General features: G+C 43.7%; 3 protein-coding genes across 4 annotated transcripts in view; 1 reads left to right on the plus strand and 2 right to left on the minus strand.

Annotated features, from left to right (window-relative positions):
- Positions 1 to 9,765, plus strand: part of LOC106585561 (dedicator of cytokinesis protein 5) — a 59,179-nt gene extending 49,414 nt beyond the window's left edge. The window contains exons 40-51 of one of the 2 annotated variants that reach the window (XM_014171918.3): positions 408 to 549; positions 783 to 864; positions 943 to 1,027; positions 1,238 to 1,324; positions 1,513 to 1,689; positions 3,783 to 3,866; positions 3,967 to 4,104; positions 4,325 to 4,500; positions 4,794 to 4,944; positions 5,071 to 5,221; positions 5,432 to 5,550; positions 5,647 to 9,765. In XM_014171918.3, the coding sequence (XP_014027393.1) occupies positions 408 to 549; positions 783 to 864; positions 943 to 1,027; positions 1,238 to 1,324; positions 1,513 to 1,689; positions 3,783 to 3,866; positions 3,967 to 4,104; positions 4,325 to 4,500; positions 4,794 to 4,944; positions 5,071 to 5,221; positions 5,432 to 5,550; positions 5,647 to 5,751 (1,497 nt within the window). In that variant the 3' untranslated portion in view covers positions 5,752 to 9,765. Of the gene's footprint in view, positions 1 to 407; positions 550 to 782; positions 865 to 942; positions 1,028 to 1,237; positions 1,325 to 1,512; positions 1,690 to 3,782; positions 3,867 to 3,966; positions 4,105 to 4,324; positions 4,501 to 4,793; positions 4,945 to 5,067; positions 5,222 to 5,431; positions 5,551 to 5,646 lie in introns of both variants that reach the window. The other variant, XM_014171917.3, reaches the window with a different exon arrangement.
- Positions 9,766 to 12,359: 2,594 nt separating this feature from the next.
- Positions 12,360 to 13,801, minus strand: tas2r202 (taste receptor, type 2, member 202). Its single transcript, XM_014171953.3, has one exon. The coding sequence runs from the start codon at positions 13,604 to 13,606 to the stop codon at positions 12,629 to 12,631; it is 978 nt and encodes a 325-aa protein (XP_014027428.1). The 5' UTR covers positions 13,607 to 13,801; the 3' UTR covers positions 12,360 to 12,628.
- A 2,942-nt stretch (positions 13,802 to 16,743) lies between these two features.
- vsig8b (V-set and immunoglobulin domain containing 8b) lies at positions 16,744 to 26,355 on the minus strand. The gene is made up of 8 exons (XM_014171950.3): positions 26,222 to 26,355; positions 25,682 to 25,773; positions 25,035 to 25,204; positions 20,565 to 20,766; positions 19,868 to 20,020; positions 19,608 to 19,730; positions 19,353 to 19,491; positions 16,744 to 19,227 (listed from the first exon to the last, which is right to left on the minus strand). Exons 2-8 carry the CDS (start codon positions 25,761 to 25,763, stop codon positions 18,987 to 18,989), a joined length of 1,110 nt encoding a protein of 369 aa, XP_014027425.1. The 5' UTR covers positions 25,764 to 25,773; positions 26,222 to 26,355; the 3' UTR covers positions 16,744 to 18,986.
- Positions 26,356 to 27,076: the final 721 nt, after the last annotated feature.

Here is a 27,076-nt window from a genome sequence, read left to right on the forward strand (position 1 = left end):
TAACCTAAAACACTGGAGTTGCTTACCAAGATTACATTAAATGTTCCTGGGTGGCCTAGTTACAGTTTTGGATTGAAAATCTATGGCAAGACTTGAAAATGTTTGTCTAGCAATGATCAACAATCAAAGCTCTTAGAGAATTACCCAAAAAGACTCACAGCTGTAATCGCCGCCAAAGGTGCTTCTGCAAAATATTGACTCAGGTGTGTGAATACTTATGTCAGTTTGTTTTTTCTGTATTACATTTTCAATACATTGGCAAAAATTTCTAAAACATGTTTTCACTCTGTCATTATTGTGTGTAAAAATAAATGTAACCCATTTTGAATTCAGTCTGTAACGCAACAAAATGTGGAATAAGTCCAGGGGTAATGAATACTTATCTTTGAATGGATTTGCTCATACAGAACAAAGTGTTCATCTACCGTGGTAAGGAGTACGAGTGGTTGGAGGACTTCAGTCTGAAGCTGCTGTCTCAGTTCCCAAACGCCGCCAGGATGACCAGCACAGCGCCCCCTGGGGACAACATCTGTAACTCCCAAGGACAGCGTATCCTTTAGCCCTCTTGCAGCATGCCCTCATTCTCCTAGCTATTCAATGCTATTTAAATGTTAATTTGTGTTAATGCTTCTAATCAGGACATTGTTCATTTTTACCTTTCTCAAGGACACAGTTTTGAACCTGTAATCCACTGGTGCCCCAGTCTCTGTTTACCTATAGCACTAGGGATTAGTTTTAGTTTTTGAATAATATACAGTCCTATCCTTAGCTGCTCTTCACAGACATCCAGTGTTTTACAGTCAAGCCAGTCCTTACTGTGCCCACCCAGTTCAAAGACAAGGGGGTTCCTGAGCAGATTCTAAAGTAAGGACACAACATTTTGTGGTATGATTAATTTATCTTACATATGCATTACATTGTTGGTCCCTCTTCCTCTCTTAGCTACTACAGAACCAATGAAGTGGACCAGTTTCAGTATTCCAGACCCTTCAGGAAAGGTGCAAAGAACCCAGACAATGAATTTGCAGTGAGTACCTTTCACACAGCTCTGACAGACACACCATGCTGCAAAGTCCCAACAAAGCCAGATCCCTCCATTTATACTAACACTCTTGTCTTTGAACATCGCTAAGGAACTCAGGAATATAGCCCTTTTACTTAGCAGTTAAACACAAGAGGTTGTTGCTCAAAATATCTGTGTTAACCATTCCTGCATATTTTCTGCCTCATGTTACAGACCATGTGGATCGAGAGGACAACTTACATCACGTCCTATTACTTCCCAGGGATTCTCAAATGGTTTGAAGTGAAGTCCATCTCTGTTGTAAGTTCTCTCAGTAATGATGATGACAAGCACAGTAAAACAAACTTACTGGTGTTCATGTGCTCTATGTTTAATCTAAACACAGTTGAGTACTCTGCTACCACCCATAGCAAATAGTTCCTACTCAACCAATTTGGTCTTCTACACTTCAATGTCGCCTCACCTCTCCTTGCTTTTCTATTGGTCAGGAAGAGATCAGCCCCCTGCAGAATGCTGTGGAAACCATGGAGATGGCCAATGAGAAGCTCAGTAACCTGGTGCAGCAGCAGGCCTGTGACAGCTCCACGTCAGTCCACCCACTCTCCATGATGCTCAATGGCATTGTTGACCCTGCCGTCATGGGTGGCTACACCAACTACGAGAAGGTTTGACTTCCACTATTATTTTGTAGGAGGTTAAATCCTTTCCAATTTTATCTCACATTTCAGTGAAGATTTGTCACCTGATGTTCTTATTTTCAAATCAAATAAATTGTATTAGTCACATGCGCCGAATAAAGCAGGTGTGAAACTTACAGTGAAATGCTTACTTACGAGCGCCTAACCAACAAAGCATATAAAAAATAAGAATAAGAAATAAAAGTAACAAGTAATTAAAGAGCAGCAATAAAATAACAATAGCGAGACTGTATACAGGGGGGTACCAGTACAGAGTCAATGTGCTTGGGCACCGGTTAGTCGAGGTAATTGAGGTAATATGTATGTAGGTAGAATTATTAAAGTGACTATGCATAGATGATAACAACAGAGAGTAGCAGCGGTGTAAAAGGGGGGGCTATGCAAATAGTCTGGGTAGCCATTTGATTAGATGTTCAGGAGTCTTATTGCTTGGGGGTAGAAGCTGTTTAGAAGCCTCTTGGACCTAGACTTGGCGCTCCGGTACCGCTTGCCATGCGGTAGCAGAGAGAACAGTCTATGACTAGGGTGGCCCGTGCGGTAGCAGAGAGAACAGTCTTTGACTAGGGTGGCTGGTTTCTTCGAAAATTCTTAGGGCCGTCCTCTGACACCGCCTGGTATAGAGGTCCTGGTTGGCAGGAAGCTTGGCCCCAGTGATGTACTGGGCCGTACGCACCTTTCAGTCTCCTGAGGGGGAATAGGTTTTGTCGTGCCCTCTTCACGACTGTCTTGGTGTGCTTGGACCATGTTAGTTTGTTGGTGATGTGGACACCAAGGAACTTGAAGCTCTCAACCTGCTCCACTACAGTCCCGTCGATGAGAATGGGGGCATGATCGGCCCTCTTTTTCCTGTAGTCCACAATCATCTCATTTGTCTTGATCACGTTGAGGGAGAGGTTGTTGTCCTGGCACCACATGGCCAGGTCTCTGACCCCCTCCCTATAGGCTGTCTCGTCGTTGTCGGTGATCAGGCCTACCACTGTTGTGTCATCGGCAAACTTAATGATGGTGTTGGAGTCGTGCCTGGCCGTGCAGTCATGAGTGAACAGGGAGTACAGGAGTGGACTGAGCATGCACCCCTGAGGAGCCCCTGTGTTGAGGATCAGCGTGGCGGATGTGTTGTTCCCTACCCTCACCACCTGGGGGCAGCCCATCAGGAAGTCCAGGATCCAGTTGCAAAGGGAGGTGTTTAGTCCCAGGGTCCTTAGCTTATTGATGAGCTTCGAGGGCACTATGGTGTTGAATGCTGAGCTGTAGTCAATGAATAGCATTCTCACATAGGTGTTCCTTTTGTCCAGGTGGGAAAGGGCAGTGTGGAGTGCAATAGAGATTGCGTCATCTGTGGATCTGTTAGTGTGGTATGCAAATTGGAGTGGGTCTACGGTTTCTGGGATAATGGTGTTGATGTGAGCCATGACCAGCCTTTCAAAGCACTTCATGGCTACAGGCGTGAGTGCTACGGGTTGGTAGTCATTTAGGCAGGTTACCTTAGTGTACTTAGGCACAGGGTCTATAGTGGTCTGCTTAAAACATATTGGTATTACAGACTCGGTCAGTGCCAGGTTGAAAATGTCAGTGAAGACACTTTCCAGTTGGTCAGCACATGCTCGCAGTACACGTCTTGGTAATCCATCTGGCCCTGCGGCCTTGTGAATGTTGACATCGGCTGCGGAGAGCGTGATCACACAGACCTTCCGGGAACAGCTGGTGCTCTCATGCATGTTTCAGTGTTATTTGCCTCGAAGCGAGCATATAAGTAGTTTAGCTCGTCTGGTAGGCTCGTGTCACTGGGCAGCTCTCGGCTGAGCTTCCCTTTGTAGTCTGTAATAGTTTGCAAGCCCAGCCACATCCGACGAGCGTCAGAGCCGGTGTAGTACGATTCGTTCTTAGTCCTGTATTGACGCTTTGCCTGTTTGATGGTTCGTCGGAGGGCATAGCGGGATTTCTTAAAAGCCTCCTTGAAAGCGGCAGCTCTGTTATGTTAGCTACTATTTATTGTGACCATATGACCATATGTCCCAGTAAAAAAATGTTTTTATTCCACCCCCTTTCTTTCTCTGAAGGCGTTCTTCACTGACACCTACATACATGAACACCCAGAGGACCTTGAGAGCATTGAGGTCCTCAAACATCTTATTGCCCTCCAGGTACAGTATATCCTCATTCTCCCCTTGTTATTGAACCTGACCTTAGACATGCAGTATATGCCGTAAGAACAGAGGCTCCTCCCTCCTCCTCTCCCCTCAGATCCCTCTCCTGGCTGATGGGATCCGGATCCACGGGGAGAAATCCACGGAGCAGCTGAAGCCCTTACACAATCGCCTGCTCACCTGTTTCTCTGACCTGCGGGAGAGAGTGGAGAAGCATTACGGCGTCATAACCCTGGTCAGTTGCCAGCAGCAAACTCAATTTAATGTTAGAGGGTGGCAACTTTAGCTATTGGCTCCTCTGACTGCCTCCCTATTAAACTCCCCTCATTCAAAGCAGAGTGTACATTATATAAATCTTTCTTTAGGCACTCCATTGCTGCTAGTGTTTTGCCTGTCAATCCACTCATCCCCTGCCAAGTTTCCTGATGATGTTTAATCCCATTTGTGTGTCCCAGCCCTGCTCTCTGACTGAGAGGAAGAAGAGTCGCGTGGGCTCAGTAGTGATTCCCTACATCCTGTCCTCCACCCTGCGCCGCATGTCCACCATCTCCATCCTCTCCACTACCTCCTCAGGCCTCTCCAGCGGCTCCGCCTCCTCTGATGGACCCTCCCGGCGCTCCTCCTCCCAGGAGTCAGTCCTTCACCTCCTCCTCTTTCCTCCTTCTTCCTCCCTCCTCCTCCCAGGAGACAGTCCACCTCCTCCCTCCCTCCTACTCCCTTCTCCCTAGCTGTGTTTCTCTCTTTGTGCTGCTCTGGTGGTCAATTTGTGTTGCTATGTTTGTAAGGAATATTTGTCTGTGCTTTTCCACATCTCACAGTGTGACATTGTCTGAAGTCTTGCACATGCCAATGAATCCCTCTAACTGTACACCCCCCATTTCTCTCACTCTCTCTTTCTCTATCTGTCCTGATATCCATCATCAGTTCACTGTTGTCCCGTGCCACTGCCAATGATCGCCGGGCCTCAATGTTGTCCCGCTCGGAAGATGACAACCGGATCGGCCGAAAGAACAGAAAAGAATGGAGTGTGAGCAAGTCACAGGTTTTGGTGGAGAGACAGCCAGACATAGATGAGGTAACTTAAATGGTTTTGGGCTCATAAACAAAGGCAACAAAGGTGTAATTTGAGAATGTAAGTAATTACCCATGTACTTGACTGATTTCAAGGAGGGGTGTATCTTTGTACTCAATTCCTTAGCAGACCTTTCCAGAGAAGCAGCAGAGACCCAAAAGCCTACAGTTTGGGGACGGTCGCCTGACCCTGTCTCTGTTCCAGGGCGTCTCTTCTCAGCTCAGCCTTGGCAACCCTCTCAGCCCCCTGCCAGCCTCTCCTCACACTCCTCGCATCTCCAGTACGTAGCTTAACTACGCACAAAGGATACCTTCAAAGCAGCCTATCCCAAACAACCTTTTAGAGATACATACCGGTTCACTCTGAACACAGAAAAAGTCAACTGCACAGGCATAGAGATCAACCCTGTATTGGATCCATGCCTCGTCCACACACAGTTACTGTCATGCAGCCTAAAATATATGTGTTTTGTCACTCTCTCTCTCTGCAGGTTATTCATCTCTCCTTGAAGATAATGATGCCATCACTGACACTCCTGGGACACCCCCACCCATGCCACCAAAGAAACATCCCCACGAGATGTTTGACCTCTCCCAAAACTCCTCTGAGGTACCGCTAGACTGAAAACATCTATATTTTTTGTAAAATGCACATTGTGAAACAGATTATTTTAAAAGTCTATTTTTTACCCTGGTCTCTCCATAGTTCCTTCCTACTCTGCCTCAGAAAATTGACAGCAAGCCCCCTCCACCTCCTCCTAAGACCAGGAAGTCTATGTTCCCCGGCTCCTACGAGCACAGTCCTCAGTGAGGATCCTCCACCTGCTGCCTGGGATGGCTGGTTTATTTTGTGGTACTGTAGCACTTTATTATTACAGAACTAGTACAGGACCAGTACTAATACCTGTTATGTACTTCAGAATTACATGTCAACAATTTATATTGCTGATACTTACGACAAGTAAGAACCAACTAAAATGGTTATTGTGGTGTATGTGCCCTGTGAATATCTAAGAAACAAGCATACAGTTGAAGTCGGAGGTTTACATACACTTAAGTTGGAGTCATTAAAACTCATTTTTTAACCACTCCACAAATTTCTTGTTAACAAACTATAGTTTTGGCAAGTCGGTTAGGACATCTACTTTGTACATGACACAAGTATTTTTTCCAACAATTGTTTACAGACAGATTATTTCACTTATAAGTCACTGTATCACAATTCCAGTGGGTCAGAAGTTTACATACACTACGTTGACTGTGCCTTTAAACAGCTTGGAAAATTCCAGAAAATGATGTCATGGCTTTAGAAGCTTCTGATAGGCTAATTGACATCATTTGAGTCAATTGGAGGTGTACCTGTGGATGTATTTCAAGGCCTACCTTCAAACTCAGTGCCTCTTTGCTTGATATCATGGGAAAATCAAAATAAATCAGCCAAGACCTCAGAAAAATAATTATAGACCTCCACAAGTCTGGTTCATCCTTGAGAACAATTTCCAAATGCCTGAAGGTACCACATTCATCTGTACAAACAATAGTACGCAAGTATAAACACCAAGGGACCACGCAGCCGTCATACCGCTCAGGAAGGAGACGTGTTCTGTCTCCTACAGGTGAACGTAATTTGGTGCGAAAAGTGCAAATCAATCCCAGAACAACAGCAAAGGACCTTATGAAGATGCTGGAGGAAACCGGTACAAAAGTATCTATATCCACAGTAAAATGAGTCCTATATCGACATAACCTGGAAGGCCGCTCAGCATGGAAGAAGCCACTGCTCCAAAACCGCCATAGAAAAGCCAGACTACGGTTTGCAACTGCACATGGGGACAAAGATCGTACTTTTTGGAGAAATGTCCTCTGGTCTGATGAAACAAAAATAGAACTGTTTGGCCATAATGACCATTGTTATGTTTGGAGGAAAAAGGGGGACGCTTGCAAGCCGAAGAACACCATCCCAACCGTGAAGCACGGGGGTGGCAGCATCATGTTGTGGGGGTGCTTTGCTGCAGGAGGGACTGGTGCACTTCACAAAGTAGATGGTATCATGAGGATGGAAAATTATGTGGATATATTGAGGCAACATCTCAAGACATCTCAAGTCAGGAAGTTAAAGTTTGGTCGCAAATGGGTCTTCCAAATGGACAAAGACCCCAAGCATACTTCCAAAGTTGTGGCTAAAGAGCTTAAGGACAACGAAGTCAAGGTATTGGAGGGCCATCACAAAGCCCTGACCTCAATCCCATAGAAAATGTGTGGGCAGAACTGAAAACGTGTGCGAGCAAGGAGGCCTACAAACCTGACTCAGTTACACCAGCTCTGTCAGGAGGAATGGGCCAACATTCACCCAACTTATTGTGGGGAGCTTGTGGAAGGCTATCCAAAACGTTTGACCAAAGTTAAACAATTTAAAGGCAATGCTACCAAATACTAATTGAGTGTATGTAAACTTCTGACCCACTGGGAATGTGATGAAAGAAATAAAAGCTGAAATAAATCATTCTCTCTACTATTATTCTGACATTTCACATTCTTAAAATAAAGTGGTTATCCTAACTGACCTAAGACAAGGGAATTTTTACTAGGATTAAATGTCAGGAATTGTGAAAAACTGAGTTTGAATGTATTTGGCCAATGTGTATGTAAACTTCCGACTTCAACTGTATTTCTGAAAAAGTAGTAATAAAGGTGACCTTAACACATTTCCCAAGGGACTTTGAAATGTTGTTGTATATATTTTATATCACTGCTAGGTAAGGGAATGACCAAAGCTTCAATTTTGTCTTTTGTCATTATGTGTTAGAATCACACTGAACTGTTAATAATTTCCGGTGCATGTTTTGGGCATTCTTCACAAAAAAAGCACAGGCAATGACTGCATTTTAATGTTTTATTATGTGATATAGCTAGGTGAAAACCTTTTAATTAGAATCACTATTACTGATCAAGGGCAGAGAATGTGTGGTATGTGATTCACAACTGGTTTCAGCATGCACAGGCTTTGATTCTGTTGTTGTTGATTATATAGTTTACATCTATGGTTGCGTGAGCACTGACCTAAAATGACAGTAAATGCCGCCCCTTGACGTTTTGGTTCTCTTTACCCCGTCATGGCCATAGTACATAGTACATGCATAGTAGTCCTTTTTGAAGGAACTGAGATTGTAATCAAAATGGCATTTTCCCCAAATCATTGAATCAGTAGTATTTGTCTAAGATAAAGTCAAATTGAATAACCTTGACTGACTCATAATACTGAGTAACTATGCATTAAATCAAATCAAATGTAATTTGTCACATGCTTTGTAAACAACAGGGAAATGCTTACTTACGGGGCCTTCCCAACGATGCAGAGAGAAAAAAAGAGAAATAATAACACAAGGAATAAATACACAATGAGTAACGATAATTTGACTATATACACAGGGTACCAGTACCGAGTTGATGTGCAGGGGTATGAGGTAGTTGAGGTAGATAGAGTATGCACATATAGGTAGGGATCTTACATACTTCTGTGATGTAAGCACACTAAGATATGCAAGTACGTCAATGATATCACATTCTTTAGAGACATGCACTGGATTGAATTCATGTAAATTTGATTTTATTGTATATATTTTTTTAATTTTTAAGAACAAACTACTTTATATCTTGACCTCTTGCTTTCTATACAAATCAGCTTAATCCATTTTGTTGAAGCAAGTTCTCATTTATGGTAGAGAGAAGGTTTTTTTGTACAGTTTTTTCAACAGAGCATTGTACAAATGGCAGCAACATGCTAAATTGTGAGTACAACTTACATTTGAAAATAAAAATTGGCAATACTAACTAAAACACAATAAAAAACAGATGTAGGCAATGAAAAATGTACAAATAATGTTCATCATCAACTGTTAAGCAGGCGAACAATGGCTGGGATGGCGCTGCAACAGAAACACTCAGTCCTGCAGTGGATCAGTTAAGTTGTGGAGTGGGTCAGGTGTACACTAACAGACGATCCTTTAGAGCATATGGTGGTAGGGATAGGATTGCGAAGGATCTTGAGAGAATCCCTGCGTGTGTCGAGTGATGGTAGGTCCAGATTGGTGCATGTATCGGAGTAGGAGGTGTAGTCTGCCCATGATGATCTGTACTGCTCTTCTCTGGAACCTCTCAATGGTGTCTCTTGGTTAGCCCCGAATGCCACACTGGAGCAGCATATTCCACCGCTGGTCGGATGTAGCTGGTGAAAACCATTACCAGGTCCAAACTCAATAATCTGTTTAGAGTTGAAAAGTGTTTTTTCTTTCCAAGTCCCGGTGCATTTACTAGTTTCATTTGAATTTGAGTTTGAATTTGAATTTGAGGCTTTTATTGATTCATTGTTTAATTTAAATATTTCAGTGATAAAGGTTTAAATTTAATTGTTATGCGCTCATCAACCAACTTGAGTTAGACAGATAGAAACCTGGTCATTTACATATTGTCTACTTTCAACAGTGAACATTTCAACTTGATTTATATATCAATATATACATTCTATACTTTTTTAAATTCAGTCTTTTATTTTTTTTATGCAATGCTCCCTTTTTCTACTGAATTGCTCATCCATGCATGTGATGTATTTCAGAAATTACAGTTTTGATTTATATAGTGCAAGAATGAGTCTTTTATTTTCGAAGGGAACTAATCTTTTTGTATGAGTTTTTCTAACAATGATCAGAACAGATATTTGTAAAGAGATTTATAGCTATGTACTAGCATGAAGAGATGTAATATACATGTTTGACCAATAAAACTTGTAAAGCCGACCAAACAGAAATAAATAATTTAATAAATGTTATTTGTTTGGTGACTTTTGTTTGTTATAATATGTATGCAGAGGGGGTAAAATGTTCCATTGAAATGAAGGAACTATTGTTACAGAAGGCTAAACTCTCAGCCTCTAACCTGTCAGCAGAAGTTCTTAGAATCATTATCCTATACTCATCTATTGCCTTTATCATCCCTTATATCTCTTATCAAGGACGTAATAGGCGGGACATCATTATAGCTTCTTTGATCAATAATTGTGATAATTGCGATGATAATGTAGGGCCTCAGCGTCTGCTGAGATGGTTTGACAATGAGATCGTTTTCATTCTGTCACACAAAGCCTAATTTTCTTTCCAGTAAATAGTGAGAGAATTTATGTCTGTCAGTTATTTCATTGTGATACCAATGGTTATGCATGTTATACATATTATTCTGTTTCAGTTATATTCATGCTTTATTTGTATGTTCTATATTGAGAAGAACAATTATTTTTTACGTAGCATTAGCGTATATGTTGAAGTGGACTTTAGTAAAACACAATACTGTTTCCCATACGTGAAAGCAGTTTGTTTCTGTACAGTAGTGTGGGCTGGGCTGGGGAGGGAGGTTTATTGCGTAGTTTAGTGTAGTTTATTGCAGTAGGGCCTGTGTGATATTTAGCTACTGGTCATGGTAATCTGGTCTGCTAATGGCCTGTTCCTTCCTGTCAGATACTGGGGGACAGGATATCACTCTCCCTGCAGTCCCTTCCTCACATGGCCACAGACTACTGTAGGGATGCTTCCAGGCTGCCCTGTGATGTGTGCTCATCCATGGACGAGTTAATCTGGGCCTGGTTTTTACCGTCAACATTTAGCCATATCTTCTTGGACATAAACAACATTCCTGACCACATGCCATTGACGGACATAAGTAGACTTGAGTGCAGCTGACTGATAATAAATGCCCCTGTGCATGTCTGTATTAGACCACACTAGATGGTGCTAAAGGGAATGTAGCGGTGGGGTATTTATTGTCAGTGTTGCCGAAATATGACGGATGGTTTTCACATATTTTAAGAGGTGTAAAGTAACTAATTACAACTACTCTTGTTTTCAAAGTACATCATTTTAATTCTACTTGAGTAAAATCTCATTAAAGTAACAGTACTTCTACTTGAGTAGGAGTGTGTGGGTGAGTCAGTGAATGTCGGCCGGTCCTATGGACAAGTAACAGAGGGGTGAATGAGGGATTGAATAGGTGAAGGATTAGACATGTTTATTTATGGAGTATATTGAAGTCTGGCAACTTCATTGTTTATGTACTTTATTTTATATTGGGTATGTATTTATCAATACATTTTAATTGCTTTGAATGTTTAATTTATTTTCAAATGTTAATAGTATATTCTTTTTACAAATCCTTAATTTTTTACCTTAGCAACTCATAAATTCCATCTGTACATTAATTTCCTCTCTTCCTTTTCATGGCATGGTAAAGATCATGTGTAACAACTTTCAAGTAACCTTAGCGAAAGTAGCTAATTATTAAGGTTTTTATATAAAGTAGTAACTCAATTACTTTCACTCTGAGTACTTTTTAAATGGGCTACTTTTTGCCTTTACTTGAGTCGTTTTTTTTACACCAGTAATTTTAAATCTACTTGAGTAAAATGTATTTAAAGTAATAATACTTCTACTGGAGTAGGATATTTCCGTATTGTCATGCCCTGACCAGGTGAACTCTTCTATTTTGGTCAGGGTGTGGCATTTCTATAGTTTATTTTCTATGTTTTTGGTATAGCCTTGCTTTGGGGCGTATTTCTATGTTGGGTTCTGTCGATTCCCAATCAGAGACAGCTGTCACTAGTTGCCTCTGATTGGGGAATCATATTTAAGTTCCTTTTCCCCCCACGATGTTTGTGGGTTGTTGTCTCTTTTTGTTGGAGCAGTAGCGATACATTTATTCTCTGTTTTGACCGTGTTATTTCAGTCTGTAATAAATAACATGAGTTCGCTCCCAGCTGCGCCTTGGTCCACTTCTTCCTTCCTGCACGACGATCGTTACACGTATGCTTTCCACCCCTGCATATTTTCCTTAATATTCTAGATGGTTTGTGAACAGAGGTTATACAGAATGTGTATGCAACCACATTACATCGTACAGATTTTCAGCAAATATTAACTACCCTTTCCAAATGCAGTTTGATTGGTAGAGTGTCTTGTTTGGTTGTTATCTAGTAATGACCTTGGTATAGATGTCAAAGGAATATACAGAACCATAAGAATCCCATTCGCTATGCTCTCAGCTGAAAAAGATAGAAACTGACACTGGATATTAGCTATTGAGATGAGAGAAACAACAAAGGCGAAAGAGGCATTTATTGTAGGCTATGGCAAAGCCCTATGAGTAGCCATGATATTAATATGGACTGTACATATTTTAATCAATATCTGTAATGGCAAAAGTCAGGTTATTCATGAATTAATAACTACACCTCATTGAAAAATATTCTTAATTATACTGAGAAGAACAGTAAACAATAGAGACAGGGCTGTTAGCTAAAATATTACTTATTCACATGTTATTTTATATATCTAATATAGGTTTATGCCTGGAAAAACAAGCAACACATTGAACCTAATGATGAAGTTAAGTGGTCAGACAAGCAGATGACTCTAAATCCATACTATCCAAACATAATAATGCAAATAATTAATTGGATTTATATAGCACTTTTCTTCTAACAGAGATACTCAAAACGCTTTACATAGCAGGGGGAAACTCACCTCATCACCACCAATGTGGGGCACCCACCTGGGTGATGCACAGTGACCATTTTTGTGCCAGAATGCTCACCGCAACATGTTAAATTAACGTACCCAAGACCATTGTGGCTACCATGGTATGACTCAGTGTTTGACTGTGTGAGAAGAGTTGGGTTTGCGTTTGGTCTCTGGCACCTTTAGGCAGGACAGACAGGGAAACTCATCCAGGCCGACATTGTAAGAGTGGAGGAGAACCTTCCAGAATGTCTTCTTACCGTAGATAAGAACCAAGGCACTGAAAGTGGTATAGATGGAGGTGAAGAGAAAAGAGAGCAGAATAGCATTCTCTTTCTTCACCGTCACCTGATAGTACGCATATAGATCAACCACCATGAAACAGAGAAAAACAACCACCAGGGCGAGGGTCATGCGTATCACCCGCATCTCAGAGCCCAGCTTGGGTGCGTGGGAACCATTGGTACTGGCCTTCATGTGCTGGAGATGGATGCCCAGGTGAACAGAGATGGATATGCAACACTTTACCATCAGAATTCCTGGTAGGATGTTAGAGAGGACTAGATAAACAGTGTTATAGATCATGCCAGGGGTGTCATCAGGCATGATGGAACCGCAGTCCATGTTTTCCGATGTGTTGTTCTCAGGGACGAGGACAGTCAGCATGGGCAGACACGTGCTGAGACCACACATAGGGATGACCAGGACCACAGTGGTGACGTGCTTCAGGATGGCCTCCTGGATCTTGGTGTAGCAGTGGATGGGCTCGATGACTAGCTTGGTGCTGTAGTAGAAGGTCAGGAAGGAGGTGGTCCACATGATGGTGAACTTGAGGCTGAACACTGTCAATATCATTAAGGAGTAGAACAGCTCTTCCAGTCGGCAGTCTTTGTCTATTTCGATCATGGTCATCCAGAGATAGCAGAGCAGCTGGTGAGCTCCATTGGCCAGGGACAGGGCTGTGATGATGGTCTCACAGGGGGTCCAGTGTTTGTTTTGCTTATAGCTCTTCAGGCTCATCAGGAAGATGAACAGGTTGAAGAACATGGTGAGTACGGCCATCAGGCCAGTAATGACCCAGATAGCCACCTTATTAGCTCCTTGCATGGTGCTGTTGGTTCTTTAAACAACGTCCACCAGCTAATTTTAGGTGTTTTAAGATGTGTTCGAGATTGAGGGGGAGGTAGTGCTCGAATATTTCAATACCATATTTTGCAAGCTTTTTTAATATGCATTTACTTTCAAATTCTTCACTTAACACAGACAGTCAAGGGTTTTCTTCATTTGAATCAGACCAACACATAGCCAGGAGGTTTCTGTTCTCTGTAGAAGAAATGTACAAATAGAAAATTAACTGGAAAACATTTTAAAGTCCACAAGGGCAAGGTAAGCATTTACATCATGTTGTGTGTGGTTATTTTAGATGCAGCTTTACCTCAGAAAAAGATCTCTTTGCGTCTGATGTTTTTTCTTGGTTCTTTTAGTACAACTTGAAATAGGTTGTCTGATTCAAAATCTTAGCATTGAAGATGAAAATATATTTGTAAAAAAAGGTAAAAGATTGGCTTTTAGAAGTTGCCTGAAGATGTTGACTGAGAACGGCATCGCAAGTCGAGGCACAGACCCTTTGATTTCAGAGAAGCCTGATTGGAATTTATAAAGAAGCATCAAACTCTATTCACAATAGTATTTGCATGGTGGGGATGGCAAAAGGCAGTGGTGGCAGGGTATTTCCATTGACCTGGGGTGAAGATGTGTGTATATCCGGTGGAATTACTGTACGAGAAGTACTGCAGCATGACAGGTTTGCCAAACCACAGATACTGAACAAAACCTCTCAGGCGGGAGGTCCAGTGTCCATGCAAATGTACTTCCTGGAGCTATGGCCACAGATTTACACATCGTCCCACAAGGTCAATTTACGTATCATAAAGGGGACAACCTGCCTTTGGCTCACCTTTAAATGCTGTGTTAATTCATCACTTTAAGGCAGGGCTGTTCAATTCTGGTGTCACGTCCTGGCCAGTATAAGGGTTAATTGGTATTGTAGTTTGGTCAGGACGTGGCAGAGGGTATTTGTTTTATGTGGTTCAGGGTGGTGTTTTGGGAAAAGGGCGTTTGATTTAGTATTTCCGGGTTTTTGGTTTATGATCTATGTTTAGGTAATTCTATGTCTAGTCTAGGTAGTCTGTGTTTCTATAGTTGATTAATTGGGGTTGGGACTCTCAATTGAAGGCAGGTGTTTTCTCTTTGCCTTTGATTGAGAGTCCCATATATTAGGGTGTGTTTGTGATTTGTGGGAGATTGTTTTTGCATTGCATGTTTTTGTGAGCCTGCAAAACTGTCATTTGTCGTGCTTATTGTTTTCTCGTGTTCAATGTTCTTTAATAAATTAAGAAAATGAACACCAACTCTACTGCGTATTGGTCCACACTTTCAGACGACGATTTCGCTATATCATCGGATGATGAAGAAGTTCGTGACATCTGGTCCTGGAGAGCCGAAACACTTCAGTACCTGGTAGTTAATTCCACTCACCTGGTGTCCCTTGTTTGAACCAGTCCCTGATTAGAAGGAGAGGACGAAAACCAGAAGTGTTTTGGCCCTCCAGGATTGACATTGAACAGCTCTACTTTACAGGGTCAACCTTGTAAAGCAATAAAGCCTTCTGCTTGGCAAGGGCACAATGAAAACATGCTTAATTATTTGTGGCAGGCTTGAATCTATACTGAATAAAAATATAAATGCAACATGCAACAATTTCAACGATTTTACTGAGTTACTGTTTATATAAGGAAATCCGTCAATTGAAATAAATAAATTAGGCCCTAATCTATGGATTTCACATGACTGGGCAGGGGCGCAGCCATGGGTGGGCCTGGGTGGGCACAGGCCCACCCACTGGGGAGCCAGGCCCCACTCACTGGGGAGCCAGGCCCAGCAATTCAGGAGTTTTTTATTGTGCCCAGCACAATGTGCACCCGTGTAATGATCATGCTGTTTAATCAGCTTCTTGATATGGCACACCTGTCAGGTGGATGGATTATCTTGGCAAAGAAGAAATGCCCACTAACAGGGATGTCAACAAATGTGTGCACAAAATTTGAGAGAAATAAGCTTTTTGTGCGTTTGAAAAATTCCGGGGATTTTTTATTTCAGCTAATGAAACACTGTACATGTTGCGTTTAAGTCACAGGTGTCAAACTCATTCCACAGAGTGCCAAATGTCTGCGGGTTTTCGCTCTTTCCTTGATTGATGAATTAAGGTCACTAATTAAGGTCACTAATTAAGGTCACAATTGGTTGTCTCCGGGGTAATTGAAAGGAAATAACAAAAACTAGGCCCTCCACGGAATGAGTTTGACACCCCTGCTATACTAATGCTGCGTTCAAAACTACTGGGAACTCAGAACTTGGAAATCTTCGACATCCGACTTCAGTGCGTTCAAACCAACTTGAGAACAAAAAAAATGAGCTCAGAGTGGGAAAAATCGATTTCAACGGTCAATCCAACTTGGGGCCTCTTTTTAGAGCTCTGACTTTCTGACCTGAAGATCACTGACATCATGATTTGACCTCATATTTTTCTGAGTTTCCAGTTGTTTTGAACGCGGCAGTAGATCCAATATTATGCTCTATGCGCAGGGATGTCAAACTCCTTCCATGGTGGGCCTAGTGTCTGCTGGTTTATGGGTTTTCTGTTCAATTAAGACCTAGACAATCAGGTGATTGGAGTTCCTTACTAATTTGTCAACTTAATTAATCAATCAAATACAAGGAAGGTTTGGAAATCCGCAGACATGCGGCCCTCCGTGGAATGAGTTTGACACCCGGTCTATAGTATGAAAATGCACAAACCAAAAAGAGAAAGCAAAAACCCAGAGATCCTTGCAGCCAAATGAATCATTGTAGACATTCCACACTACTTCTACATAGGTAGAAAAATTCCTTTGATCATAGACTTTCTGCAAGATTTTCTCCTCTGAGCTGTCTACTTCTGAAGCCAGTCTGCTTCATACTCTCGTTTTCTACCAAAATCAATATCATATTCACATATCTGACTGGCACATGATGTTATTCCATCTCATCATAAAAAAAGATTTCCAACGAAAGTCTGTCAATCAAATCTGCAGCATCACTAGTCAAAATGAGTTCCCTTGTGAATTTGGCTTGGCGTGTTGAGGGTGGGGTCATTTGCTTTTTTCAGTTGGTGACACAGATTAATCACATGCTTGATAAACAAGTTCTTAGTAAAAAAAAAAGAAAAAAAGAAAGTGCTTTATTGTGAAATTATAGAAAAGATGACAAACATTTGAGTTACTTGTCTCCTGGGCAATGAAAACATACATAGATTTAAAAACATACATCTGACACTCACTGCAGACATACACTTTAAATAGAACCTCTTTCTCATTTGCAAAATCCTGAATTTAGCAACACGTGACTAAAATATTACCCATTGCACTATTGCACCAATAGTCCCCAGGCTAAGCGCAGGGTGGAAGTGGCTGGGAACAGAGTATGTGAGCAGAGCGTTCCAAATTCGACTGGAGCGTGATTCCCAAAGGCTAGAGCGTAGGGCTTTGCTCAGGCTCCAATTTCGCTCTCACTTCACGAGCTCAGGCCAGTAGCACTCACTTCAAGAGCTCAGGCCAGTAGCACTGACTTCAAGAGCTCAGGCCAGTAGCACTCACTTCAAGAGCTCAGGCCAGTAGCACTCACTTCAAGAGCTCAGGCCAGTAGCACTCACTTCAAGAGCTCAGGCCAGTAGCACTCACTTCACAAGCTCAGGGCATGCCCGGCCCAGCATGCATTTGCAGTCTACTTGTGTGCTGCTAACTATAGCTACTATCATGGAGTTCGCTAAATATTTTCAGAAAGAAGCTGATGAAACACACAGGTGCTTAATAAAGGTGACTTACCAAGATGAGGACCAAGAGCAAGAGAGGGAGTGCGGTGATATAGTGTCCACAATTAAATAATCATTGTGGAATCTGAAAAGACACGTATTCTGAAAGTATAATGGTGTACTTACTACGTGCACATGCTAAAAGAAAGGAACGAGGTGGGGAGATAACATTGTTATCTCTACATCATTGAAGCAAAGTCTTTATAAACAAAAATCTGATCTCTTAAACCTTAAGTGTAGTTTTGTTCTATTATCTATACAACAGGCCATAATTGATTTTGGCCCAATAGGCCTGGCATATTCCCACATTCAAGGAGCATTCCGTTTTGATTTGGTTATTTTGCCTAAAAACCGTTAGGCCTACCTATTTCCCAGCAAGAGTGGCCAAAGGGGTGTTTAGCATCCCCAGTAGCTCTGCAAGTGTGGGGAGGGTAGTCTCCGCTGCTGGCTGGCTCTCCAGGTACCATCTGAGCCTGAAGCCACAGACTGGCCAAACTTGTATTTAAAAAAATGTAAAAGGCACTAATAAGTAATTTTTGGGTTTATTTTGTATTTAATTCTAAGTAAGTCACAGCCTATAATTGACTACAATGATTTAATACAACAAAAGGTTGATCTTTATGTCCCTACCAGCCTATTGTGTCGCACTCGCACTTTTCGCACTTTTCGTTCCTTCTTAGGCTCCCTGTCTGGATTTCCAACCGCTCAACTCCCCTCACATGCTCTGGCTGGGAACGAGATTATACATAAAACATATCCTTTAATAGAGTACCACAGTATGAATCTTAATACCCATAAAACCTAGCGGTCAAACAGGGAAATGGTTCCAATCGTTTTTCCTCCATTCATTTTTCCCGTAGAGGATTTTAGAAACACTTAAAATAAGGGCGGTGTTTTGTGTAGGCTTACCCTGGCGTGACATTTTGATAACCGTGTAAATGTCTCTTGGATAAGATGACTTTTATCAATATATTTGCCTGTATGTGGCTATCATAAAGAACAACAAATACCATGATGATCTGGACAAAACTGCTGAATCGAGGCAAAGTTAAGAATCACTCGATTAACTATCTACATGTTAGCTAAAGGTATAATTGAAAAAATGTGCTAAATTTCTTTAAACTGATAATTCTGTGAACTGTCTTGTGCAAGTTTTAAAACTGACACAATACCTGTTAGCAAAGGTGTCAGGAGCTTGCACTGATTTGTAGTCTTGCATGATGTCTACTTTGATGCAAATTAGCATTTTCAAACAGAGTAAATAGAACCAAATATTTTGATAAAAGTCCCCTTGTCCTAGAGAGATTTAAATGGTTATCAAAACGTCACGCCAGGGTAAGCCTACACAAAACACAGACCTTATTTTAAGTGTTTCTAAAATCCCCTATGGGAAAAATGGAGGAAAACAATTGGAACCATTTCTCTATTTGACCGCTAGGTTTTATGGGTATTATGACACCTCCACTGTGGTGGTCTATGCCTGCATGTGATAGTTGTTTATACGGAAGTTTGGTAAAATGTCCTAAAACTGACACTTCAAAAATGTGATGAGGTTTCTTATCCCAACCCAAAACATTGTTACACAGGGTAGCCATAACTGCTGTCATATTTCAACAGAGGAGGGGCCTGCTGCCCGCTGGGGGCGGGCGTGCCTTTGCTCCTGTCTGTGTAGATGCTGCTATGGCCTGATTCTGTCCTCTTGGGCTGGCCCTTTCTTACGGAGCTGTAGACCACCCCGGGGTGGGAGCGGTAGCCTAGGACCGAGCGGAAGCTGGAGTTCCTGCTGGCGGGGCGACTCTCTGGGGCTGGGGCATCCTCTCTGGTGGGCAGGGGTAGGGCCAGGCCACGGAGGAGAAGCACAGAAAGGTAGGAGTTAAATTCATTTTCCAGTTTGTCTGCTGCAGCATGTAATTATTGGAATGTATGGAATGTCATATTTCATACCTGATTTCATGGGCAACCTCCTTCTCATAGCGACGCTTGTGGCAGCAGCAGACCAGAAGCCAGATGAGAAGCAGGAGGAGGAGCAACAGTAGCAGGGCACCAATCACAGCACCCGCTATGGTCCCTGCCTTGTTAGAAGCTAAAAAGGTCCTGATATTCAGACAGGTTCCAAGGAATACGTCCACACATATGCACCATTCTCACTTTCTTTCTCCCAATTAACAGGCATAAAGACATTTGTGGTTTTAAACTTACGGTTGTATGCGTGCAGGGTGTATGTACACTGCGCTTTGCCAACAGGATTCGACACCACACAAAGATAGTTTCCCATGTAGCTCTCTGAGTGATTTCTTATCATCAGCTCTCCAGTCTGAGAGTCTAAAAAAAAAAACACAAAGACAATCACTGCCAGCTACAAGCCACACCTCACCTCAGTATATCAACATGTACAGTACAGTAGATCTATGGTTATGTGTGCCATGTCTTATCTAGAGGCTTTGGTTCTTGGTTCCTACTTTGTGTTGCTGTGGGCGGGATGGCCCCTCCACTCTCTCTGGTCCAGACATAGTTGATGGGGTTGGATCCCACGGAGGACTTGCATCGGAGGGAGACATCGCTCCCCTTCTCCTCGCCACCTTCAACCCAGCACTTAGGCATTGATGGAGGGACTGGTGCAAGAGAATAGAGGTAAAACAGTGTCTTTGGAAAGATTTCCTTTGATGTACTGTACCAGGGGCGCTGGGGACATTGCATTTTAGTCCCCCACCAGTATTATCATTGGAATGTGATACAAAACGAAGCAAGGTGCTTTAGGACCATGCGGATGCCTCCGAGTGGTCGGGTAGGCTGTTTGGTGTGTTTATCCGACTGGACCAAAAAATATATATAATTATGTTCCCCCCCGCTTCTAAAACCAAAGTTGTGCCCCTGTACTGTACATAAGCATTTTTGCAACCAATAGCAAAATGAGCCATTGTGTAAACGTGTTGATTTCTTCTAAGTGTATTTCCACCAGAGGAAATTGGGTATATTGATAGGAACAAAGGAAAGAGGTGTGGCTGCTGGATGAAAGTATCGGAGATAACAAGGCGTTAACAGGGTGTTAACATTCCATCTCAGTGAGAGAGCAAATTTAAAAACAGGAGACACAAAACAGTGGAATGATGAAACTGGTAAAACAGAAACCAGCCTGGGAGGGGCGGCTTTCCTCACCGATCACCACCAGAGTGACTTTTCGCATGTCGACACCCGGCGCTTTCTTGACTTTGCACTGGTAGGTGGCTGTGTCTGAGACCTTCACTGCAGAGATGGAGATGGATGCATCTCCCAGTACGGGGGCTCCTGTGAAGTTCATCCTGGTAGACAAGCTGGGGTCCCCATAATGCATTTTTTTCCCTCCTGAATAAGATAAGATCTAAGAGATAGAGTCAGTTCAATGACAAAAACTACACAACACAAGTATTGATAACACATATTCAGAACACGATTTTTTACTGAAACAGTGAGGATAAGATCTCCAAGACTAGTCTGACCTAAATTATATGAGTGGATGTTAAGACTAACATATTCATTTGATAATGCATGTCAATTCTTCTTAGCTAGCTACATAGCCGTCTTTGTATCAAAGATAATTATGTAGTTTAGAGTAATTAGAGTAAACATCGAGGCTAGCTATCTTCGTCATCCTAACGTAGTCAACACTGCTAGCTGCTAGCTAGCTAGTCATCACTGCTAGCTAGCCAACTTAATCCGACTAGCAGCACTGCAGAAACTATTACATTACAACGTAACGACTTGATTAGTGCGGTGTTAGTGTTAGTTAGCCAGCTACATAGTTGTCTTTGCTGTCTCTGTATCTAAGATAATTGTGTAGTTTGAGTAATTATCGAGGTGAGCTAGCCAGCCGCGACGCGGCGCCAGACTTAGTCAACACACCTAGTCATCATTAACCCACTGCTAGCTAGCCAACCGTTACCGACTAGCAGCGCTGTAGATACTAATACTTTACAACGGAACGATTTGACTAGTGCAGTGTTAGCTAGCTAGCTACTTAGTTGTCTTTGTCATAGCTTGATAATTGTGTAGTCTAGTAATTACCGAGGTTAGCTAGCCAGCCATTGAGGTCAGCTAGCCAGCTATTTCCGTCCCCCGCGACGCCATTTTTCCTAACCCAGCCAACTATTACCGACGAGCAGCATTGTAGAAACTAAATACATTACAAGGACGTCTTGATTAGTGTTATGTTAGCTAGCTAGCTACAAAGTTGCTTTGTATCATGACAAGGGGTAGTACTGAAACTATCGAGGTTACCTAGCCAGCTACACGTTCAAAGTCAACAACGCAGCCACTGCTAGCTAGCCTACTCCACCAGCCAGCAGCACTGTATCATTTTCGTCATTTTAGTCAATAAGATTTTTGCAACGTAAGCTTAACTTTCTGAACATTCGAGACGTGTAGTCCACTTGTCATTCCAATCTCCTTTGCATTAGCGTAGCCTCTTCTGTAGCTTGTCTACTATGTGTCTGTCTATCCTTGTTCTCTCCACTCTGCACAGGCCATACAAACGCTCCACACCGCGTGGCCGCTGCCACTCTAACCTGGTGGTCCCAGCGCGCACGACCCACGTGGAGTTCCAGGTCTCCGGCAGCCTCTGGAACTGCCGGTCTGTGGCCAACAAGGCGGAGTTCATCTCAGCCTATGCTACCCTCCAGTCCCTAGACTTCCTGGCGCTGACGGAAACATGGATTACCACAGAAAACACTGCTACTCCTACTGCTCTCTCCTCGTCTGCCTACGTGTTCTCGCATACCCCTAGAGCATCGAGCCAGCGGGGTGGTGGCACTGGAATCCTCATCTCTCCCAAGTGGACATTCTCTCTTTCTCCCCTGACCCATCTGTCTATCTCCTCATTTGAATTCCATGCTGTCACAGTTACCAGCCCTTTCAAGCTTAACATCCTTATCATTTATCGCCCTCCAGGTTCCCTTGGAGAGTTCATCAATGAGCTTGACGCCTTGATAAGTTCCTTTCCTGAGGATGGCTCACCTCTCACAGTTCTGGGTGACTTTAACCTCCCCACGTCTACCTTTGACTCATTCCTCTCTGCCTCCTTCTTTCCACTCCTCTCCTCTTTTGACCTCACCCTCTCACCTTCCCCCCCTACTCACAAGGCAGGCAATACGCTTGACCTCATCTTTACTAGATGCTGTTCTTCCACTAATCTCATTGCAACTCCCCTCCAAGTCTCTGACCACTACCTTGTATCCTTTTCCCTCTCGCTCTCATCCAACACTTCTCACTCTGCCCCTACTCGGATGGTATTGCGCCGTCCCAACCTTCGCTCTCTCTCTCCCGCTACTCTCTCCTCTTCCATCCTATCATCTCTTCCCTCTGCTCAAACCTTCTCCAACCTATCTCCTGATTCTGCCTCCTCAACCCTCCTCTCCTCCCTCTCTGCATCCTTTGATTTGCTCTGTCCCCTATCCTCCAGGCCGACTCGGTCCTCCCCTCCTGCTCCGTGGCTCGACGACTCACTGCGAGCTCACAGAACAGGGCTCCGGGCAGCCGAGCGGAAATGGAGGAAAACTCGCCTCCCTGCGGACCTGGCATCCTTTCACTCCCTCCTCTCTACATTTTCCTCTTCTGTCTCTGCTGCTAAAGCCACTTTCTACCACTCTAAACTCCAAGCATCTGCCTCTAACCCTAGGAAGCTCTTTGCTACCTTCTCCTCCCTCCTGAATCCTCCTCCCCCTCCCCCCCTCCTCCCTCTCTGCGGATGACTTCGTCAACCATTTTGAAAAGAAGGTTGACGACATCCGATCCTCGTTTGCTAAGTCAAACGACACCGCTGGTCCTGCTCACACTGCCCTACCCTGTGCTTTGACCTCTTTCTCCCCTCTCTCTCCAGATGAAATCTCGCGTCTTGTGACGGCCGGCCGCCCAACAACCTGCCCACTTGACCCTATCCCCTCCTCTCTTCTCCAGACCATTTCCGGAGACCTTCTCCCCTACCTCACCTCGCTCATCAACTCATCCTTGACCGCTGGCTACGTCCCTTCCGTCTTCAAGAGAGCGAGAGTTGCACCCCTTCTGAAAAAACCTACACTCGATCCCTCCGATGTCAACAACTACAGACCAGTATCCCTTCTTTCCTTTCTCTCCAAAACTCTTGAACGTGACGTCCTTGGCCAGCTCTCTTGCTATCTCTCTCAGAATGACCTTCTTGATCCTAATCAGTCAGGTTTCAAGACTGGGCATTCAACTGAGACTGCTCTTCTCTGTGTCACGGAGGCTCTCCGCACTGCTAAAGCTAACTCTCTCTCCTCTGCTCTCATCCTCCTAGACCTATCTGCTGCCTTTGATACTGTGAACCACCAGATCCTCCTCTCCACCCTCTCCGACCTGGGCATCTCCGGCGCGGCCCACGCTTGGATTGCGTCCTACCTGACAGGTCGCTCCTACCAGGTGGCGTGGCGAGAATCTGTCTCCGCACCACGTGCTCTCATCACTGGTGTCCCCCAGGGCTCTGTTCTAGGCCCTCTCCTATTCTCGCTATACACCAAGTCACTTGGCTCTGTCATATCCTCACATGGTCTCTCATATCATTGCTATGCAGATGACACACAATTAATCTTCTCCTTTCCCCCTTCTGACAACCAGGTGGCGAATCGCATCTCTGCATGTCTGGCAGACATATCAGTGTGGATGACGGATCACCACCTCAAGCTGAACCTCGGCAAGACGGAGCTGCTCTTCCTCCCGGGGAAGGACTGCCCGTTCCATGATCTCGCCATCACGGTTGACAACTCCCTTGTGTCCTCCTCCCAGAGTGCTAAGAGCCTCGGCGTGACCCTGGACAACACCCTGTCGTTCTCCACTAACATCAAGGCGGTGACCCGATCCTGTAGGTTCATGCTCTACAACATTCGCAGAGTACGACCCTGCCTCACACAGGAAGCGGCGCAGGTCCTAATCCAGGCACTTGTCATCTCCCGTCTGGATTACTGCAACTCGTTGTTGGCTGGGCTCCCTGCTTGTGCCATTAAACCCCTACAACTCATCCAGAACGCCGCAGCCCGTCTGGTGTTCAACCTTCCCAAGTTCTCTGACGTCACCCCGCTCCTCCGCTCTCTCCACTGGCTTCCAGTCGAAGCTCGCATCCGCTACAAGACCATGGTGCTTGCCTATGGAGCTGTGAGGGGAACGGCACCTCCGTACCTTCAGGCTCTGATCAGGCCCTACACCCAAACAAGGGCACTGCGTTCATCCACCTCTGGCCTGCTCGCCTCCCTACCTCTGAGGAAGCACAGTTCCCGCTCAGCCCAGTCTAAACTGTTCGCTGCTCTGGCACCCCAATGGTGGAACAAGCTCCCTCACGACGCCAGGACAGCGGAGTCAATCACCACCTTCCGGAGACACCTGAAACCCCACCTCTTTAAGGAATACCTGGGATAGGATAAAGTAATCCTTCTAACCCCCCCTTAAAAGATTTAGATGCACTATTGTAAAGTGGTTGTTCCACTGGATATTATAAGGTGAATGCACCAATTTGTAAGTCGCTCTGGATAAGAGCGTCTGCTAAATGACTTAAATGTAAATGTAAATGTAATGTTTCATCTCCAAACCCTCCCCATAAGTTATCCATATCAAGGATCCCCTGTGTCCCCTGCTCTGTAGTCTCACCAGCTGGTCTTTCTGGGTCATGTCTGGACGGACGTTGTACCACTCAATGTCCAGTTCTCCTATGTCAGAGGGGGCAGGGGTGAAGGTGCACCCCAGCATGACTGTCACCCCCTGGGCTTTCTGAATGGTCTGAGGCCCTGTAGATGTTATCTGAATACCCTCTGTGACATCTGAGGGTTCAGAGAAAAACACACATTCAGGGTTGACACTTACAAAGAACGTGGAGTCCCTCAGGCAGGGACAGACTAAAGTGACAACTTCTAAATGGGGAAAAACTGCATTGGCAGTTCACAGAAGTGTAAATGCATTACTGATACATTTGACATATCCAACATGCAGGTACATGTAGGACAGACACTGGCTATTGGATGCAGCAGAAACTGATGTTGTTATGACCTGGGACACTGTCTGGGCTCCACCCCACTATTGTTTACATTGAGTGAAATAAACCTGTTGCGTAGGAATGTACAGTCAATGCCTGTCACACAGGCACATTTTACATCCCCTGACAAAGATAAATGGACAGAAAAACCTTGATATGAATTAAACGAAAATGTGGTCTTGTGCAGTGTAGGCTAGAAGGGCCCAACATAATGGATAACATGGGGAGACTAGGTTAGGAAACCCTGATTTATTTGACAACTCACCTGTGTTGAGATAAACTGTTAGCACAAACATCACAGCCAACTGTAGTCTTGAGCATGTAAGGCACTTTCGCATAGTGACCATATTGGTAAACCTGTATGGCACATCAAGAGAAATATGATTACAATTATTAACTGAATTGTTTGAATGTGTACTTCCTCATTGTGATTTTAATATAGTTTTATGAGGAAAAATTACTCAGCTAACAGATAGGTAGTCTTTATCATGCACTGAAACTACAACGATAAAATATGCTCACTCTTTCTGAGGGGCACTCTTTCTGAGGGGGATAGATAACCCTGGACAGAATGGCATATGTCCATTCTGTCCAAGACTAAGGGAGGGAATACTACAAAGAGGACATATACTCTACAATATAACCAACTGTACTTTACGTAAGTGTTAATTATCCCCCTCTCCAACTTAATGGCTGTTGCTGAGTGAGGAATTTGTATATTTAACTCTCGATTATATCAGCTCATATTCATAATATTTTATCAGTATTCAAGACAACAATCAAACAATTAATTCATACAAATTACCTTTCTGTTCAGCAATATTCCAAAGGTAAAGTCGTTTCCAAGAGTCCTGACAGACTGGAACAGCACAAAACCTTTGCTTCCCTTCCCTTCAGTTACTCTCACCTGAAACTGTAACCTCAGGCCACACCCTCTCTATTTCCATACAGTCCTTCCTCTGCTTCTTCTTCTACAATATTATGGCGGTACGCAAACATATGTTAGAGGTGCATGCCACCACCTATTGTGTGGGCTGTGTATTAGCCTACTGTTTTGGAGTGTGAATTCATAACATTTTGTGACACAGAAAGGGGAGAAAAAAAAAGGATGGGAAAAGGGAAGAAGAAATTGCCCTACCAACTAACCCTATACCCATTAAAACCTCACTACTACTTGGCCCTATTTTATCCTACACCAGGCTGGCAGCCGGGAAGGATGGGACATTATCGTTCAACACACCTCGGTGCTCTTCTGCAGGAAAATGTAGTACACCCAAGTACTTCTCCGCAGCTGCCACCACAACAATTATTGTCTGTGATTTACGTTCCATTTCTGCGGTGCAGTTGATAATCATGGCTATGAACGCTAAGTAACCAACCTTACTGAAGCACATGTTATTCCTATCACTCTCTATTGGGCTCGGCCTACTCACGGGGGATTCTCTTAGGATTCCTCGCCCTGGACCTATCTTCCTCTACTACTCTCTTCACTGCCACAGCATACAACACCTTCTGTACTACTCTGATCCTGGCAACCTCAACCTGCCTTTCTCTCACCGAACACTTCTGATCTCCAGCACCATGGGTACCCCTACAGTTAACACACACAACGTTTCCACCGATATTACACATTCCTTTGTCTCATGCCCTCCTGCACACT

This window comes from Salmo salar, chromosome 24 (genome assembly GCF_965601325.2).
Source record: "Salmo salar chromosome 24, fSalSal1, whole genome shotgun sequence".
Classification (NCBI taxonomy): Eukaryota; Metazoa; Chordata; class Actinopteri; order Salmoniformes; family Salmonidae; genus Salmo; species Salmo salar.